Raw genomic sequence first — 16355 nt, forward strand, 5'->3', positions numbered from 1 at the left:
GACACAGGGGTGGTTATTCCCACCACATCCCCTTTCAACTTTCCCATTTGGCCTGTGCAGAAGACAGATGAATCTTGGAGAATTACAGTGGATTATCATAAGCTTAACCAAGTGGTGACTCCAATTGCAGCTGCAATAGCAGATGTGGTTTCATGGCTTCAGCCAATTAACACATCTCCTTGTACCTAGTATGCAGCCATTGATTTGGCAAATGCCTTTTTCTCCATTCTTGTCCATAAGGCCCACCAGAAGCAATTTGCCTTCAGCTGGCAAGGCCAGCAGTATACCTTCACTGTCCTACCTCATGGGTATATCAACTCGCGGGCTTCGTGTCATAATCTTGTTTGAAGAGAATTTGATCACTTTTCACTTCCACAAGATATCACACTGGTCCATTACATTGATGATGTTAGGATTACCAAGCCCTGTGATTAAGATCAATGGGAAACTACAGCAGCCCAATCCAGGCAGGACTAAAAATGGCCCAGCAGCTGATTGGATCCATTGAGCAAGAAGTAGCAAACATGCTGGACTTATTGGTGAGACATTTGCATGCCAGAGGATAGGAAGCAAATCGGACTAAAATTCAGGAAAGTTCTACCTCAGTAAAATGTCTAGGGGTCCAGTGGTGTGGGGCCAGTTGAGATATTTCTTCTAAGGTGAAGAATAAGTGGCTGCATTTGGTCCTTCCTACAACCAAGAAAGAGGCGAAAGAGGCACAACGCCTAGTGGACCTATTTGGATTTTGGAGGCAACAAATTCCTTATTTGGGTGTGTTACTCCAGCCTGTTTACTGAGTGACCCAAAAGGCTGCCAGTTTTGAGTTATGTCCAGAACAGGAGAAGGCTCTGCAATAGGCTCAAGCTGCTGTGTCAGCTGCTCTGCCACTTGGGCCATATGACCCAGCTGATTCAATAGCGCTTGAGGTGTCCGTGGCAGATAGGGATGCTGTTGGAGCCTCTGGCAGGTCCCCATAGGTGAACCACAGTGGCAGCCTCTAGGATTTTGGAGCAAGGCCCTGCCATCTTCTGCAGATAACTACTCTCCTTTTGAGAGACAGCTCTTGGCCTATTACTGGGCTTTGGTTGAAACCGAAGATTTGACTATGGATCATCAAGTCAACATGTGACCTGAACTGCCTGTCATGAACCGGGTGCTTTCTGACCCATCCAGCCATAAAGTGGGTCATAGACAGCAGCATTCCATCATCAAATGAAAGTAGTATATACTTGATCGGGCTCCAGCAGGTTCTGAAGGCACAAGTAAGTTACATGAGGAAATGGCTCAAATGCCCATGGTCTCCACTCCTGCCACCCTGCCTTCTCTCCCCCAGCCTGCACCAATGGCCTCATGTGGAGTTCCCTATGATCAGTTGACAGAGGAAGAGAGGACTAGGGCCTGATTTACAGATGTTTCTGTACGATAGGCAGGCACAACCAGAGAGTGGACAGCTGCAGCACTACAGATCCTTTCTAGGACATCCCTGAAGGACAGCGGTGAAGGGAAACCTTCCCAGTGGGCAGAAATTCAAGCAGTGCACCTGGTTGTGCACTTTGCATGGAAGGAGAAATGGCCAGATGTGTGATTATGTACTGATTCATGGGCTGTAGCCAATTGTTTGGCTGGATGGTCAGGGACTTGGAAGAAGCATGATTGGAAAATTGATGACAAAGAAATTTGGGGAAGAGGTATGTGGATGAAACTTTCCTAGTTGTCTAAAACTGTGAAGATATTTGTATTCCATGTCTGTGCTCACCAATAGGTGACCTCAGCAGAGGAAGATTTTAATAATCAAGTGAATAGGATAACCTGTTCTGTGGACACCACTCACCACCAGCCACCTGTCATTGCCTAATGGGCCCATGAACAAGGTGGCCATGGTGGCAGGGATGAAAGTTATGCATGGGCTCAGCAACATGAATTTCCCCTCACCAACGCTGACCTAGCTATGGCCACTGCTGAGTTCCCAATTTGCCAGCAGCAGAGACCAACACTGAGCCCTTGATATGGCACAATTCCTCAGGGTGAACAGCCAGCTACTTGGTGGCAGGTTGATTACATTGGACTTCTTCCATCATGAAAATGGCAGAGGTTTGTCTTCACTGGAATAGACCCTTACTCTGGATACAGGTTTGCCTATCCTGCATGCAATACTTCTGCAAGGACTTCCATCTGTGGACTCACGGAATGCTTTATCCACCGTCATGGTATTCCACACAGCATTGCCTCTGACCAAGGCAGTCTATGGTTAAAGAAGTGTGGCAGTGGGCTCATGCTCATGGAATTCACTGGTCTTACCATGTTCCCCATCATCCTGAAGCAGCTGGATTGATAGAATTGTGGAATGGCCTTTTGAAGTCACAATTACAATGCCATCTAGGTGACAATACTTTGCAAGGGTGGGGCAAAGTTCTCCAGAAGGCCGTGTATGTGCTGAATCAGTGTCCATTATATAGTACTGTTTCTCCCATCGCCAGGATTCATGGGTCCAGGAACCAAGGGGTGGAAGTGGAAGTGGCACCACTCACCATCGCCTCTAGTGATCCACTAGCAAAATTTTTGCTTCCTGTTCCTGCAACATTATCTTCTGCTGGCCTAGAGGTCTTAGTTCCAGAGGGAGGAGAACTGCCACCAGGAGACCCAACAAAAATTCCATTAAACTGGAAGTTAAAATTGCCCCCTGGACACTTTGTTCTCCTCCTATTCTTAAGTCAACAGGCTAAGAAGGGAGTTACAGTGTTGGCTGGGGTGGTTGACCGGGATTATCCAGATGAAATCAGCCTACTACCCCACAGTGGAGGTAAGGAAGAGTATTCATAGAATACAGGAGACCCCTTGGGGCTCTCTTAGTATTACCATGTCCTGTGATTAAGGTCAATGGAAAATTACAGCAGCCCAATCCAGGCAGGACTACAAATGCCCCAGACCCTTCAGAAATGAAGATTTGGGTCACTCCACTGGGAAAAGAAACACAACCTGCTGAGGTGCTTGGTGAAAGCAAAGGTAACACAGAATGGGTAGTAAAAGTAGGTAGTCATCAATACCAGCTATGACCACGTGACCAGTTGCAGAAACAGGGATTGTAATTGTCATTACTTTTTTTTTATCCTCCTTTTGATAAAAACATGTTTGTGAATGTATGCACTTGTACTAAGGAAATCCCTTCATTTTATTTCCTTTTTTCTTTATCATGTGACATAAAATTATTGACTTTATATCAGCATTTAAGTGTTGTTAACTTTATATAATAGCATTTGGGTTGGGGATTGGTGTGTTTCTGGTTGTATGAAGGATAGTTGTATCATGTTAGGCATAATTAAGACCTTATTATTGTCTTTATTTGAAGATTACGTATGATCTCAGGAGATGTGTATAGGTTCAAGTTCACAAGGAGTGGATATGTAATGGTTAATACTGAGTGTCAAATTGATTGGATTGAAGGATGAAAAGTATTGATCCTGGGTGTACCTCTGAAGGTGTTGACAAAGGAGGTTAACATTTGAGTAAGTGGGCTGGGAAAGGCCAACACACCCTTTATCTGAGTGGGCACAATCTGGCTGCCAGCACAGTTAGGACAGTTCTTCAGCACAGGCAGAAGAACATGAGCCTAGCCTCCGAGCCTACATCTTTCTCCCTTGCTGGATGCTTCCTGCCCTCAAATATTGGACTTCAAGTTCTTCAGCTTTGGGACTCGGACTGGCTTCCTTGCTCCTCAGCCTGCAGATGGCCTATTGTGGGACGTTGTGATCATGTGAGTTTAATACCCCTTAATAAACTCCCCTATATGGGAGAGTTGAAACTCCCCTATATAGGAGAACTTGAAGTCCAATGTTTGAGGGCAGGATTTAAAATAAATAAGTGACAAATTGAGGCCGGGCATGGTGGCTCATTTCTGTAATCCTAGCACTTTGGGAGGCCTAGGTGGGTGGATCACATGAGGTCAGGAGTTCAAGACTAACCTAGCCAACATAGTGAAACCCTGCCTCTACTAAAAATACAAAAAAAGTAGCCAGGCATGGTGGTGGGCGCCTGTAATCCCAGTTATTCAGGAAGCTGAGGCAGGACAATAGCCTGAACTTGGGAGGTGAAGGTTGCAGTGAGCCAAGATCATGCCACTGCACTCCAGCCTGGGTGACAGAGCAAGACTCTGTCTCAAAAAATAAATAAAAATAAAACAAACAATTGATAAACTGAAAAGGCAATCTGTGGAATAGGAAACAATAATCCAAAACCATGTATCTGATAAAGAGTTAAAAAATAACGACAAAACAACCTGAATTAAAAATGGACAAGTGACTTAAATAGATATTGCTCCAAAGAAGATATACACATGGCCAATAAGCATATGAAAAGATGTTCAATATTTCTAAGTCAAAATTAGGGAAATTCAAATCAAAATAACCACAAGATCTTACATCACATTTATCAGGATGGACACTATCGAGAAAACAGAAAATAATGTGTTGGTGAGGAACTGGGGAAGTTTGAACCCTTGTTTGTGCCCTGTTGGTGGGAATGTAAAATGATGCAGTCGTTATGAAAGAGTTTCACTGTTGCAAGATGAAAAATTTCCAGAGATCTGTTGCTCAACAATGCAAATATACTTAACATTACTGTACTGTACTCTTAAAAATGGTAAAGATGGTTAAGTGGGGATTGGAAAGTTACCTATTGGGTATAGCATATCATTTTCCTACCATAATAAAAGTACACCATCGAAAAGACAATCCACGATGAATGGGAGAAAATATTTGAAAATTACATGTGTAATTTATATTTATTAATGAATATAAATTATATTTATAATAATATAATTTATATATTATTATATACATAATGTCATAGATGTCACAAAAATATTATACATGTCACATACATTTTTGAACGATTAAAACATTCTGAAACTATTATTATATATTAGTGAATAGCAGACTTATATGCAATAGAAATACTTTAAAACAATTTTGTTGGCTCCTTTTAATTTTTTTAGCAAAATAGTTGTTGCTACGTTGCCCAGGGTACAGTGCAAAGTGGCTTTTCACAGGTGTGATCATGGCGCACTACAGCCTAAACCCCTGAACTCAAGTGAACTCAAGGCCTTAGCCTCTTAAGTAGCTGGGATTACAGACACTCCCCATCATGCCCAGTATGAAAATATTTTTAAATGAGTTAAATTGTATGGAACTGACTCAGGAAGAAGTGTAAAGCCCAAATTATCCTACGATACTATAGAAACTGAATCAGGGATGAGAAAATATTTCCATAAAGAAAATATCTAGCATACAGAAGAGAATAATAGACATTGGAGCCTCCAAAAGGGGGGAGGTTGGTGTGGAAGTGGGGATTGGAAAGTTACCTATTGGGTATAGCGTTCATTATTTGGGTGATAGGTAAGTTATAAAAGCCCAGACTTTACCACTATGCAATATATCGGTGTAACAAAACTGCACTTGCATGCTCTAAATCAAGTTTTTAAAAAAGAAAAAAAAATCCAGCATGAGTACTTGCAAAGGTGAATTGTACTCAGTATTTAAGCTATATATATATATATTTAATGCATGCAAAGTCTAGTGGGGAAAGTAGAAATATGATCTAACATACTTTAGATATTTAGATGTAGCTTCACACCAAAACCATACAATGGCATTAGAAGAAAAGGAGTGACAGGCCAATCCTTACAGGAGACATAGGTTTCAGTATAACAAACAAAACAGTACATCAATAAACAATCATGACTACATTCGAATTACTCCCGTAGTGCAAGTTTTCATCAACGTAATGAAACCTATTATAACAGATTAACACATTAACACATGATAAAATGCTAAAATTATCTCACTATAGAAAAATATTCAACAAAGTACCATTCAAGAAAAAAGCCACCCCTGGACACTAGGGTGAAATAAATTTTCTCTTCCATCTAGCTAATAGATCAATATTAATTACACTGAACTAAAACAAGATGGCTAAGAAGAATTTCTTCTATTACGACTTAGTAGACTTGGGTTATTGTCATCAATAATTATAATAATTTATGAACATTGTTTTTAGATATTAAGAGAAGTTAGAAAGTTAGTGAGAATTCTTGAGATAAATACATGAAAGCCATGCAAGTTCATATACCACTATCAACTTTGAGATGTTTTTTAATATCCCATTTGATAATGCATCAAGAATATTATTTGTTGGCAGAATATATAAACATGTGAAAAATATAATGAACAATGAACAAACTAAATAGGATTATATACTGTGTTCATGAATAGAATTTTTCAATGTCATAAAGCTATTATCAGTTATCCAAAATTTGCACGAAAATACCAGTCAATGGCATTGATGAGGTTTATGAGTTCAAGAAGCAAATATTATGTGTCTGTAGAATATTAATTGGCCAGACAAGCAAGATATTTGTAATGAAAAAAAAGTGTGAATACTTTTTTTTTGAAATTCTTTTTAATTGTAGTAAGCTAAATCATGACCGTAAGTTACATGTACTGGGATAATAAAATAGATAAAAGGAATAAATCAAGAAATAAGCATTGTACTAAATTTAATAACCTCTTAAACTTATCAGAATTCATCAGAAGAATTAATAATTTTATTGAAAGAATTTTGAAAAAGCATGCCACATTTTTTCATGTGTCTGTTGGCTGCATAAATGTCTTCTTTTGAGAAGTGTCTGTTCATATCCTTCGCCTGCTTTTTGATGGGGTTGTTTGTTTGTTTCTTGTAAATTTGTTTGAGTTCTTTGTAGATTCTGCATATTAGCCCTTTGTCAGATGAGTGGATTGCAAAAATTTTCTCCCATTCTGTAGGTTGCCTGTTCACTCTGATGATAGTTTCTTTTGCTGTGCAGAAGAAGCTCTTTAGTTTAATTAGATCCCATTTGTCAATTTTGGCTTTTTTGCCATTGCTTTTGGTGTTTTAGTCATGAAGCCTTTGCCTATGCCTATGTCCTGAATGGTACTGCCTAGGTTTTCTTCTAGGGTTTTTATGGTTTTAGGTCTAACATTTAAGTCTTTGATCCATCTTGAATTAATTTTTTGTGTAAGGTGTAAGGAAGGGATCCAGTTTCAGCTTTCTACATATGGCTAGCCAGTTTTCCCAGCACCATTTATTAAATAGGGAATCCTTTCCCCATTTCTTTTTTTGCTCATCATCACTGGCCATCAGAGAAATGCAAATCAAAACCACAATGAGATACCATCTCACACCAGTTAGAATGGCGATCATTAAAAAATCAGGAAACAACAGGTACTGGAGAGGATGTGGAGAAATAGGAACAGTTTTTCACTGTTGGTGGGACTGTAAACTAGTTCAACCATTGTGGATCTAGAACTAGGATCTAGAACTAGAAATACCATTTGACCCAGCCATCCCATTACTGGGTATATACCCAAAGGATTATAAATCATGCTGCTATAAAGACACACGCACACCTATGTTTATTGCAGCACTATTCACAGTAGCAAAGACCTGGAACCAACATAAATGTCCATCAATGATAGACTGGATTAAGAAAATGTGGCACATATACACCATGGAATACTATGCAGCCATAAAAAAGGATGAGTTCATGTCCTTTGTAGGGACATGGATGAAGCTGGAAACCATCATTCTCAGCAAACTATCACAAAGACAAAAAACCAAACACCTCATGTTCTTACTCATAGGTGGGAACTGAACAATGAGAACACTTGGACACAAGAAGGGGAACATCACACACCGGAGCCCGTCGTGGGGTGGGGGGAGCGGGGAGGGATAGCATTAGGAGATATACCTAATGTAAATGACGAGTTAATGGGTGCAGCACACCAATATGTCACATGTATACATATGTAACAAACCTGCACGTTGTGCACATGTACCCTAGAACTTAAAGTATAATAGAAAAATAAAATAAAATAAAAATTCTTATTAGAAAAAAAAGAAAAAGCATGGCACAAAACTGTAAGAAGATATTTGTCGTGTATACATCTGGCAAACAAACCTATATCCAGCATATATAAAGTATATCTTTAAAAAAGTGGAAAAGATTGTCAATCCAGCTAAAATGGGCAAATGGTTTAAACAATCACTTCACAAAAGAGGACACCCAAATGATTAATTCAAAATATAAAATTTGATCACTTGTGTCAGAGAAATGCTAATTATGATTCTATAGTGGGCAACAGCACTCACATCTCATAGTTGGTTACCGAGTCCAATAAGTTAATACAAGCACCCCTATCTTACTTACTAATTCTTCCTTCATGGATAAGTCAGGATAAAGATATCTTATTAATATATCCTATCCAAGAAGAAAAGGATGTACCAACTATCTAATTATGTTTGAGAATATTGAGTCATAGCTTGAGACTCAAAGATTCCATCTTTTAGAATCTCACTTCTCATTGGAAGCTGAAATTTCACTCTCTCTCCCTTTTTTCTTTTTTTCTTCTCTCATATTTCTTTGAATTGGTTTCAGTACAAGAAAGCATTAAGCAGTATATATCTATGATGGCAGAAGCACATATTTTTATATTCAAGGTAATTGGAAGCTTTTAATCTCTAAAATGCTGTGCGAGGAATGAGAGTTACTAGACTTTGAACCCTTAAAAAGATAAAGAAATCTGTAAGGAGTGGGAACATACAGATTTAATAAACTATGACAGAGGTGCCATCTCTTCTGTGAAGCCACCTTGGCCCCCTGTTTTCAATACTTGAACACAATTTGAATTTGCATGGTACTATACATATAAACTTATCCTATGTCAGCACTAATAATACTAAATTTCTAACAATGATTTACTATACTTGAGTTTTCTGAGGAAAAAAGTTTATTCAATTTGGTATCCCAACAGTTTAGAGCTTAGAAAATATTTGCTCAAACTCTTAATTAAATAAATTAATTCATTATTTTTTTTTTACAGTTTCCATGTTTTTCATTCCTCTACTGAAAGTGAAATTTTCATAATTAAAATATTGTGTCTGCATCCAGGCAGTTAAGATGCATTAATGTTTCAATGTATGTTTATTACTCTGATTTTACTGTGATGACTTCCAAGTGTAAATCTTGAGATGTTGTGTTTATGAAAGTAAATTCTCCAACTGTACTGTGATATTCTTAAAGTGAAATATGACTTTTATTCATTCGTGCTTCTCCTCAAATAGCATGCCCAGTAGATGCTTAATAAGTTAATATTGGATAAAAGCAGAAAGATGTCATGATACTTATTTCTGCATTTGCTTCTGCAGATTTTCCTTTATATCACACCTGGAATTACAGATGTGAGCCACCACTCTCGGACCAACAACTGTATTTGTTATAGCCAAAAACTAGAAACAACTCAAATGTTTATGAACACGTAAATCGATAAACAAATTGTAGTATATTCTTACAATGGAATATTTTCCAGTAATAAACATGACAAACAATTGAGGTATGAAACAAGTTGTATAAATCTCAGACTAATTATACTAAGTAAAATAAGCTACACCGTTCCAAGTCTAATTCCACCCTCTCAAAAAGATTACATGGCTTATAGTTCAATTTAAGTGAAATGTGCACTAATCTATAGTGGCAGAAAGCAGACCAGTTGTTTCCTGGGAGGAGGGTTGTTTATGGCTAAAGTGAGGGAAACATTAGGAAGGAACCAAGGAACCAGTTGGTGTGATTTGGCATGATAATATGTTCATTATCTTGATTGTGGAAATGGTCGCACCAGTGTTTACATAAGTCAAAACATAACAAATTATACACTTCATCCGAATTTCTTGTGTGTCAATTATACCTCCATAAAAGCTATTTAAAATAGAATTTAATAATATTTTTTCTAATTTGTTATTTATTTTTAACCTGAAAAATACTAATTACTAATTTATATATTTCTAAATGTTTTAGGTAAAATATTAAAGCATTTTATTTTTCTTTTCCTTTGTGTAGGATCCATATTTGTACTTGGTAAGCTACATTCAAGATAAACATTTTATTTATTTTCTAAATAAAATATACAATTTTTACATAATTGTTTTCTGACGGAGTTGGACCAAGATACTATGTAATATGTGAGACAAAAAAGCCATATATATCCGTCTATTCAGTCACCTTTTCCGCCAGTCTGCATTTTATTCCTCATAAGCCTTGATTTTGTTTATCGTTAAACATATAAAGACAATTAAAATACCCTTGGTCTTCTGGATCACAGACTTCAAGAAAGAAACTAAGAAGCCCTGGAATGCCATATTCCTAAGACATAACCTCCATGGGTAGCCGCGCTTTGGGGCGAGGTCCAGGATGACTGAGGAGATCCATGGAGACGGTGATCACAAAGACAGCTTCTGCATGCTCCGTCTCAGAGCCTGCTTGACCTCTCTGTTCCTCAGGCTGTATATCAGGGGATTCAGCATGGGGATGACCATAGTGTAGAATATGGACACTATTTTACTTTGCTCCATGAAGAAGATGGCACTAGGTTGTGCATACATGAAGAAGACAGTACCAAAAAACAAGCACACTCCTGTTAGGTGGGAAGCGCACGTGGAGAAGGCTTTCTGGCATCCCTGCATGGTCGGGATCCTCAGAATTGTTGAGATGATGTAAATGTATGAGACCAGGACAATCAAAAAGGTACTGACAATAATGGAGCCACATAAACCAAGAAGAACCAGTTGGTTTATAAAGGTATCTGAACATGAGAGGGACAAGAGTGGGGGGACATCACAGAAAAAGTCGCTGATCTCATTGGACCCACAGAAAGGCAACCTGAAGGTCATGGTTGTTTGAGCAATGGCATTGACTACACCCCACAAGTAGGATCCTGATATTAACAGCACACAGACCTGGTGAGACATGCTCACAGAGTACAGAAGAGGGTTGCAGATGGCGATGAAGCGGTCATAGGCCATGGCAGCCAGGAGGAAAGCCTCTGTGGTACCAAAGAGAGACAGGAAAAAGAACTGAGCAGCACATCCGCCAAAGGAAATTGTGTGGTCCTCTTGCATGGAGTTCGCCAGAGCCCTGGGTGCAATTGTGGAAGAATAGCAGATGTCCAACAATGAAAGGCTTTGCAGGAAGGCATACATTGGGGTGTGGAGGTGTGCATCTACCCAGATAATTACAATCATGCCAAGGTTTCCCACCACAGCTATGCCATACAGGATCAGAAAAATCAGAAATAGCATAGCCTGCATTCCGGGACCCCCTTGGAACCCAAGTAGAACAAATTCTGAGACATGTGTAAAATTCACCATTGTGTAAGTGCTGAGAGAAAGAGAATGAGAGAGACAGGGAGGGAGAGAGAAAGAGAAAAAGAGAGAGAGATGGGAGAGGAGGAGGAGGAAGAAGGAAAACACTTATAAGCCAACGCAAAAATTATTTAATGCAATAATGTCTTGGTCTGCTGTGTTTGGTATTTCATGTAAAGAGAAAAGTTCAGCTGTAAGAGAAAGAAATGGGAAATAAATCATTTATGTAGAAATAGTCTGCCTCTATAAATATGGCGCCATATAATTCAACTCTAATCTCAAAATACTCATGTATTTTGAGTAATTTTTTTCACTCCACATCATTAGCTTTTTTTTTAATTTAAAGAGGTCTCAAAATCAGAGCAGAAAGACATGATGACACCTGAGACTCAACTATTTAGTTAGTCTTTCTTTACAAGAATTGTTATCTGGGCTGAGGGAGATGCTGGCAAGTGGAGTTGATTATGTTTGTAAAATCAATTAACTTAGACTTTTTGGTCACATTTCTATTAGTTTCCTGGTACTATTAAAACAAATTATCTTAGATTTAATGGTTTTAAGCAATAGGAATTATTTAATTTACAGTTCCAGAGGACAAAAGTGCAGAGTAAGCTTTAAAGGCCTATAATACGTTAGCAGGCCCATGTTTCTTTTGGAGGCTCTAGAGAAGAATGTGTTTGCTTTCCTTTGCCAGCTTCTGAAGTCCACCTGTGTTCAATGGTCCATGGCCCCTTTTTCTGCTTTTAAAGCCAGCAGCACAGCATCTTCTCTCCAACCTCTGCTTCTGGTCTTACATCTCCTGTACCTGACCATCCTACTTCCCTCTTAGAAGGACCTTAGTGATGACACTGGATCCTTCCAGATAAACCAGGATGGTATCTCATCTCAACATTTTTAATATTCACATCTGCAAATTTCCTTTTACCATGTAAGGTAATATATCCACAGGCTTCATAATTTACCATATGGACATCTTGGAAGGGCACTCTTTATCCTACCATACTATCTGTTTGATATATTTTTAATAGATTTATGAAATTTTGGTTATATTATAAGGTGAAAGAAATCTAACAATATGTGCTAGGTTTGTGATACAAATTAGGCCTTTTTATTGTAATCATTGATGTGGCTTCTTTCTAAATCCGTGATTATCAACCTATTTTTATTTCTTTTTACCTGTAATAGCTCTCTATCTCGTACATTCCATTATTTATTAAATATTATATACAAAACAATAATATATTTAGGCAGTTTACCTTAGGACTACTTGAACTATAATAAGTTGAAATTCCATTGTGGGGAGTGACTTCAATCTGTGGAATAGGAAGCATGGGATAGAGCAATGCATATGTGTGTAAGTGTGCATGTATACGTGTGTGTGTTTGCATGTGTGTGGTAATTTGTCATTTGGAAATTTCCTGATACTGTTTCTTACTCTATACAAAATGGAAATAAACATACCCTGGGAAGATTCAAAGACAGAGTAAATGGACATTTTTATTCAGAATAAATGCAAAATGGAGATGAATTTGCTCTCTTTTCTTATGAACTGTACCATGGTTCATAAAATATGTACCATTAATTAAACAACTCTTAATTAATTTATTTCTCAGTGAGAAGGTATCAGAAACTTTTTTTAAAAATTCATTACAACTTTCAATTCTCCAGATCTTTGGGATTTCATGAAACTGTAATCATACTTCTATGATTTTTTGACTTTTCCTTGTGTTCTGATAATTTAGCCTAACTAATATGAGAGCACACTGTTTCTATGTAAGCTTCAGGCTCCAAGAGAAGATTGTGCTGTTTACTTCACTGATCAAACTTGAGCAACTAGAATAACACTTGGCTGAGATTCAAGACTCAAATAAATGTATTGAGTGAATGAATAAATGATTCCTCAATGAATGGAATTGATTTCATGAGTGGAACTGATTTCACATGCTTTTCATAATGGGCAGAGTATAATACAATTCGTTACTTTGAGTATTAGAGTTTATGTTGTTGGAAGTCTAGATTCCAAGATCTAAAGTAAAGTCTAAGTAGAAACAAACAAATCACAAAGCCATTCCATGCTTAAGGAAAGCAAAGCAAGTCATTTTTATGTTAAACAGTAGTTACAGCTTATGGTCATAAGTGCATGCTGCTGCACTTTTGGGATCCAATAAACAAGGTGTAGATAGTATTATTTTATCTTAGAAGGAGGCAAATTCTAGAGTGGTGCAAACTAAATGACTCCCAGAGAAGCAATGCATGTTCTCATCTCACCAAAGGCCATTCATTTTCCTAGAAAAATCAGTGCAACAGAATCTCACAAACAAAAGGAAGTATCAGCAACAACCACAGAAAAATTATGTACCTGATTTTTGCTTTTTTGAGCACTGGAGGACTTAACATTCATTTAACCGAAGGTCCCAGTTTTGGGTGCTTTGATATGAGTATTCATGGTTGCACTGTAATATTAGTGGCGATTAATTATTAATTAATATTACATTGGCAAAAACCACAATTACTTTTGCACCAATCTAATAAACTGATATAGAAAATAAAAGAGCACAAACTTAATTCTGAGATAAAAAGCTAACAGTTATTGGACAATTGCTATAGGCTAATCAATCTAAAAAATGTTTAAATGGTGTTATTTTATTTAATGTTCACAGAAGCCCTTTGTGCCACATGCTAATATTAGTAAGTTCTACAGGGGAAATTAAGAAATGTTCCAAATTTTCCTTCTAGAAAATAACTGAGGTTTTCTGCCTGACTCCAGGGCCTATTCTCTTGCCCTCTCATTGACTTGCCATTGTTTTAATCCAAGCCCTCATGTCAGGATCAGTGTCTCTGGCAATGCTGTGTGCTAATGTGTTTCAGATTTTTTGCCGGATCATTATCCCTTGGTGCAAAACATTCATTGTACTCACTAGAATCCCACTATCTTAAGAGGTAGCACAATGCAAGTCATCAAGCATGGTAACTAATTCTGATTAGGTCAATAATGAGTTTTGTGATGAGAAATACATGCATAAAACCTTCTGAGACAGAAGCCTTGAAATAGCTGATTGCCAAGATTCATTCATTGTTAATACTATTACTTTTTTTTCATTGTATTATATCTTACTCTATCTGTTTGTTATATCTGTGGAAATAAGGTGGAAAATCTAATGAAACATTAACCATGATGTCACAATACTTCGGTGTTTCTTTGGATTAATATTATAAAAAATACCAACTTATAAGTGAAAGAATATTTGAGGATATGATGGTGTGAAAAATCAATGTAATGTTAGGAGAGTGTTCCCTGAACTCTAAATCAGGAAATGCATTTCTAGCTCCTAATCTGCCAATAGCCCAATGAAAAAGTTGAGCAATGTGCTTTGTGATGTTCGGTAGTAAGATGGATTGAGTAGATTTCCCATCGAGGCAGGGGCCTAACCATTATAGAAACGCTGGGTCATTTGATTCTTCTGAAAACCATATGAGGTTTTACTGTAATTACTCTCATTGTACAGAGAGGAAAAACAAGATTGAGAAAGTCAGAGGCTTTATCCAAGTTCATACTACTAATAAACAGGGAAGTCACACTGTGAGCTCAGACAATTTGGCTCCAGAACCCACACCACTATGCCTATTTATTAGAGACAGGAATAAACTGTTCATAATTTTAAATTTTGTCTTTTTACGTATACAAAATGAAATCAAAGCATTATTATTTTTATGATACACTTGTATTTTAAATTTGTATCAGTGATCCTCAACTTAAAAGATCTAAATATTGGTCTACGTGCTTTTAAATAACGATGATACATGATGTTGTAGAAATACATTTTACTTGTGTGAAAGAAACACAGTGATATGGGCACTATACCACAAAGAGTCAATGGAGTACATTGGTTAACATCAAGAACTCTGGGGCCAGAAGCCCTGGGTTCAAACATTTGTACTCGCTTGGACAAATGCCTCATTCTTTTTATATTTTATTAGTCTGACCCGTCAAATGTAAGTATTAAAAGCATGTGCTTCATTGTGAAGGCTAAAGCATTTCATAGATGAAAGTACTTTGGAGATCTCTTGGTAAATAAGAAGCACAATGTAAGTATTTCCATTATTAATAATATTATGTTTAGTACAATGTAAGTGCAATGCACATATTGTCATTATTGTTTTTAGTATAATAAATAAAATCTAAGTCAGTATTAATATTATTATTGAGTCCATTATTGACCAATAGTATTTGTTTTGTCTTGTTTTGTTTTGTTTTGAGATGGGGTCTCACTCTGTCGCCCAGGCTGCAGTGCAGTGGTGTGATCTCGGCTCACTGCAACCTCTGCCTCCTTGGCTCAAGCGATTCTCCTGCCTCAGCCTCATGAGTAGTGGGGATTAAAGGCACCTGCCACCACGCTGGCTAATTTTTGTACTTTTAGTAGAGACAGTGTTTTACCATGTTGGCCAGGCTGGTCTCGAACTCCTCGGCCCTGGCCTGCCAAAGTGCTGCCAATACTGTTTTAATTGAGGTCTGCCATTTTCATAGATTAATTGGAGTTCATCAGTAAACTGTGATTGACTTGTATTTCTCATCTAATTTACTAGAATTTATATCCATTTAATTGAATTGGTTACAGGGTCTTTGTATAATCATTTTACGTTCTCAGTAAAATAAATCTCACCTAAATTTCATGCGTGACTTCTCTCTTTCTCGCTGACTCTCGGGTGCCTCATCAACTCTGCAGTTAGTAAAGTCCACACAAAATTTCCACAGCACTGTTTTTCCAGGAATAAGAGTGAGAATTATAATATTGTTTTCCTCAGTGTTGGTCATTTGAGATTTATTCCCCAAGGTTTTACTGTAACAAGAGTGGTTTGACTCACTCAAGTGCTATAACTTGGCAAGAAGACAGAATGAAGTCCCAGAGTAAAGATTTGAGAGCAAAACATGATGTCAATCATGATGCCTATCTTTTAAACAATGATAAGTATACCATACTTGTCAGTTTTGAGGATGAAAACTTTAATAGAATTTGATCTGCTTTTACTTTAGGCCCCATGACCACAGATCTAGAACAGTATAAACACATATGATCAAATCTATATAACATCTGTCAGGTGTCTAAATTTCTGATGACCTAAGCAAATTC

At 37.6% G+C, this 16355-nt stretch overlaps 1 protein-coding gene across 1 annotated transcript; it reads right to left on the reverse strand.

The window, feature by feature from the left end:
• Positions 1-6626: 6626 nt before the first annotated feature.
• Positions 6627-15971, reverse strand: LOC101129736 (olfactory receptor 9S13-like). Its single transcript, XM_055381083.2, has 2 exons — positions 15888-15971; positions 6627-11417 (listed from the first exon to the last, which is right to left on the reverse strand). The coding sequence occupies exon 2, from the start codon at positions 11230-11232 to the stop codon at positions 10306-10308; it is 927 nt and encodes a 308-aa protein (XP_055237058.2). The 5' UTR covers positions 11233-11417; positions 15888-15971; the 3' UTR covers positions 6627-10305.
• Between the last annotated feature and the right edge of the window lie 384 nt (positions 15972-16355).

This window comes from Gorilla gorilla, chromosome 1 (assembly GCF_029281585.2).
Source record: "Gorilla gorilla gorilla isolate KB3781 chromosome 1, NHGRI_mGorGor1-v2.1_pri, whole genome shotgun sequence".
Lineage (NCBI taxonomy): Eukaryota > Metazoa > Chordata > Mammalia > Primates > Hominidae > Gorilla > Gorilla gorilla.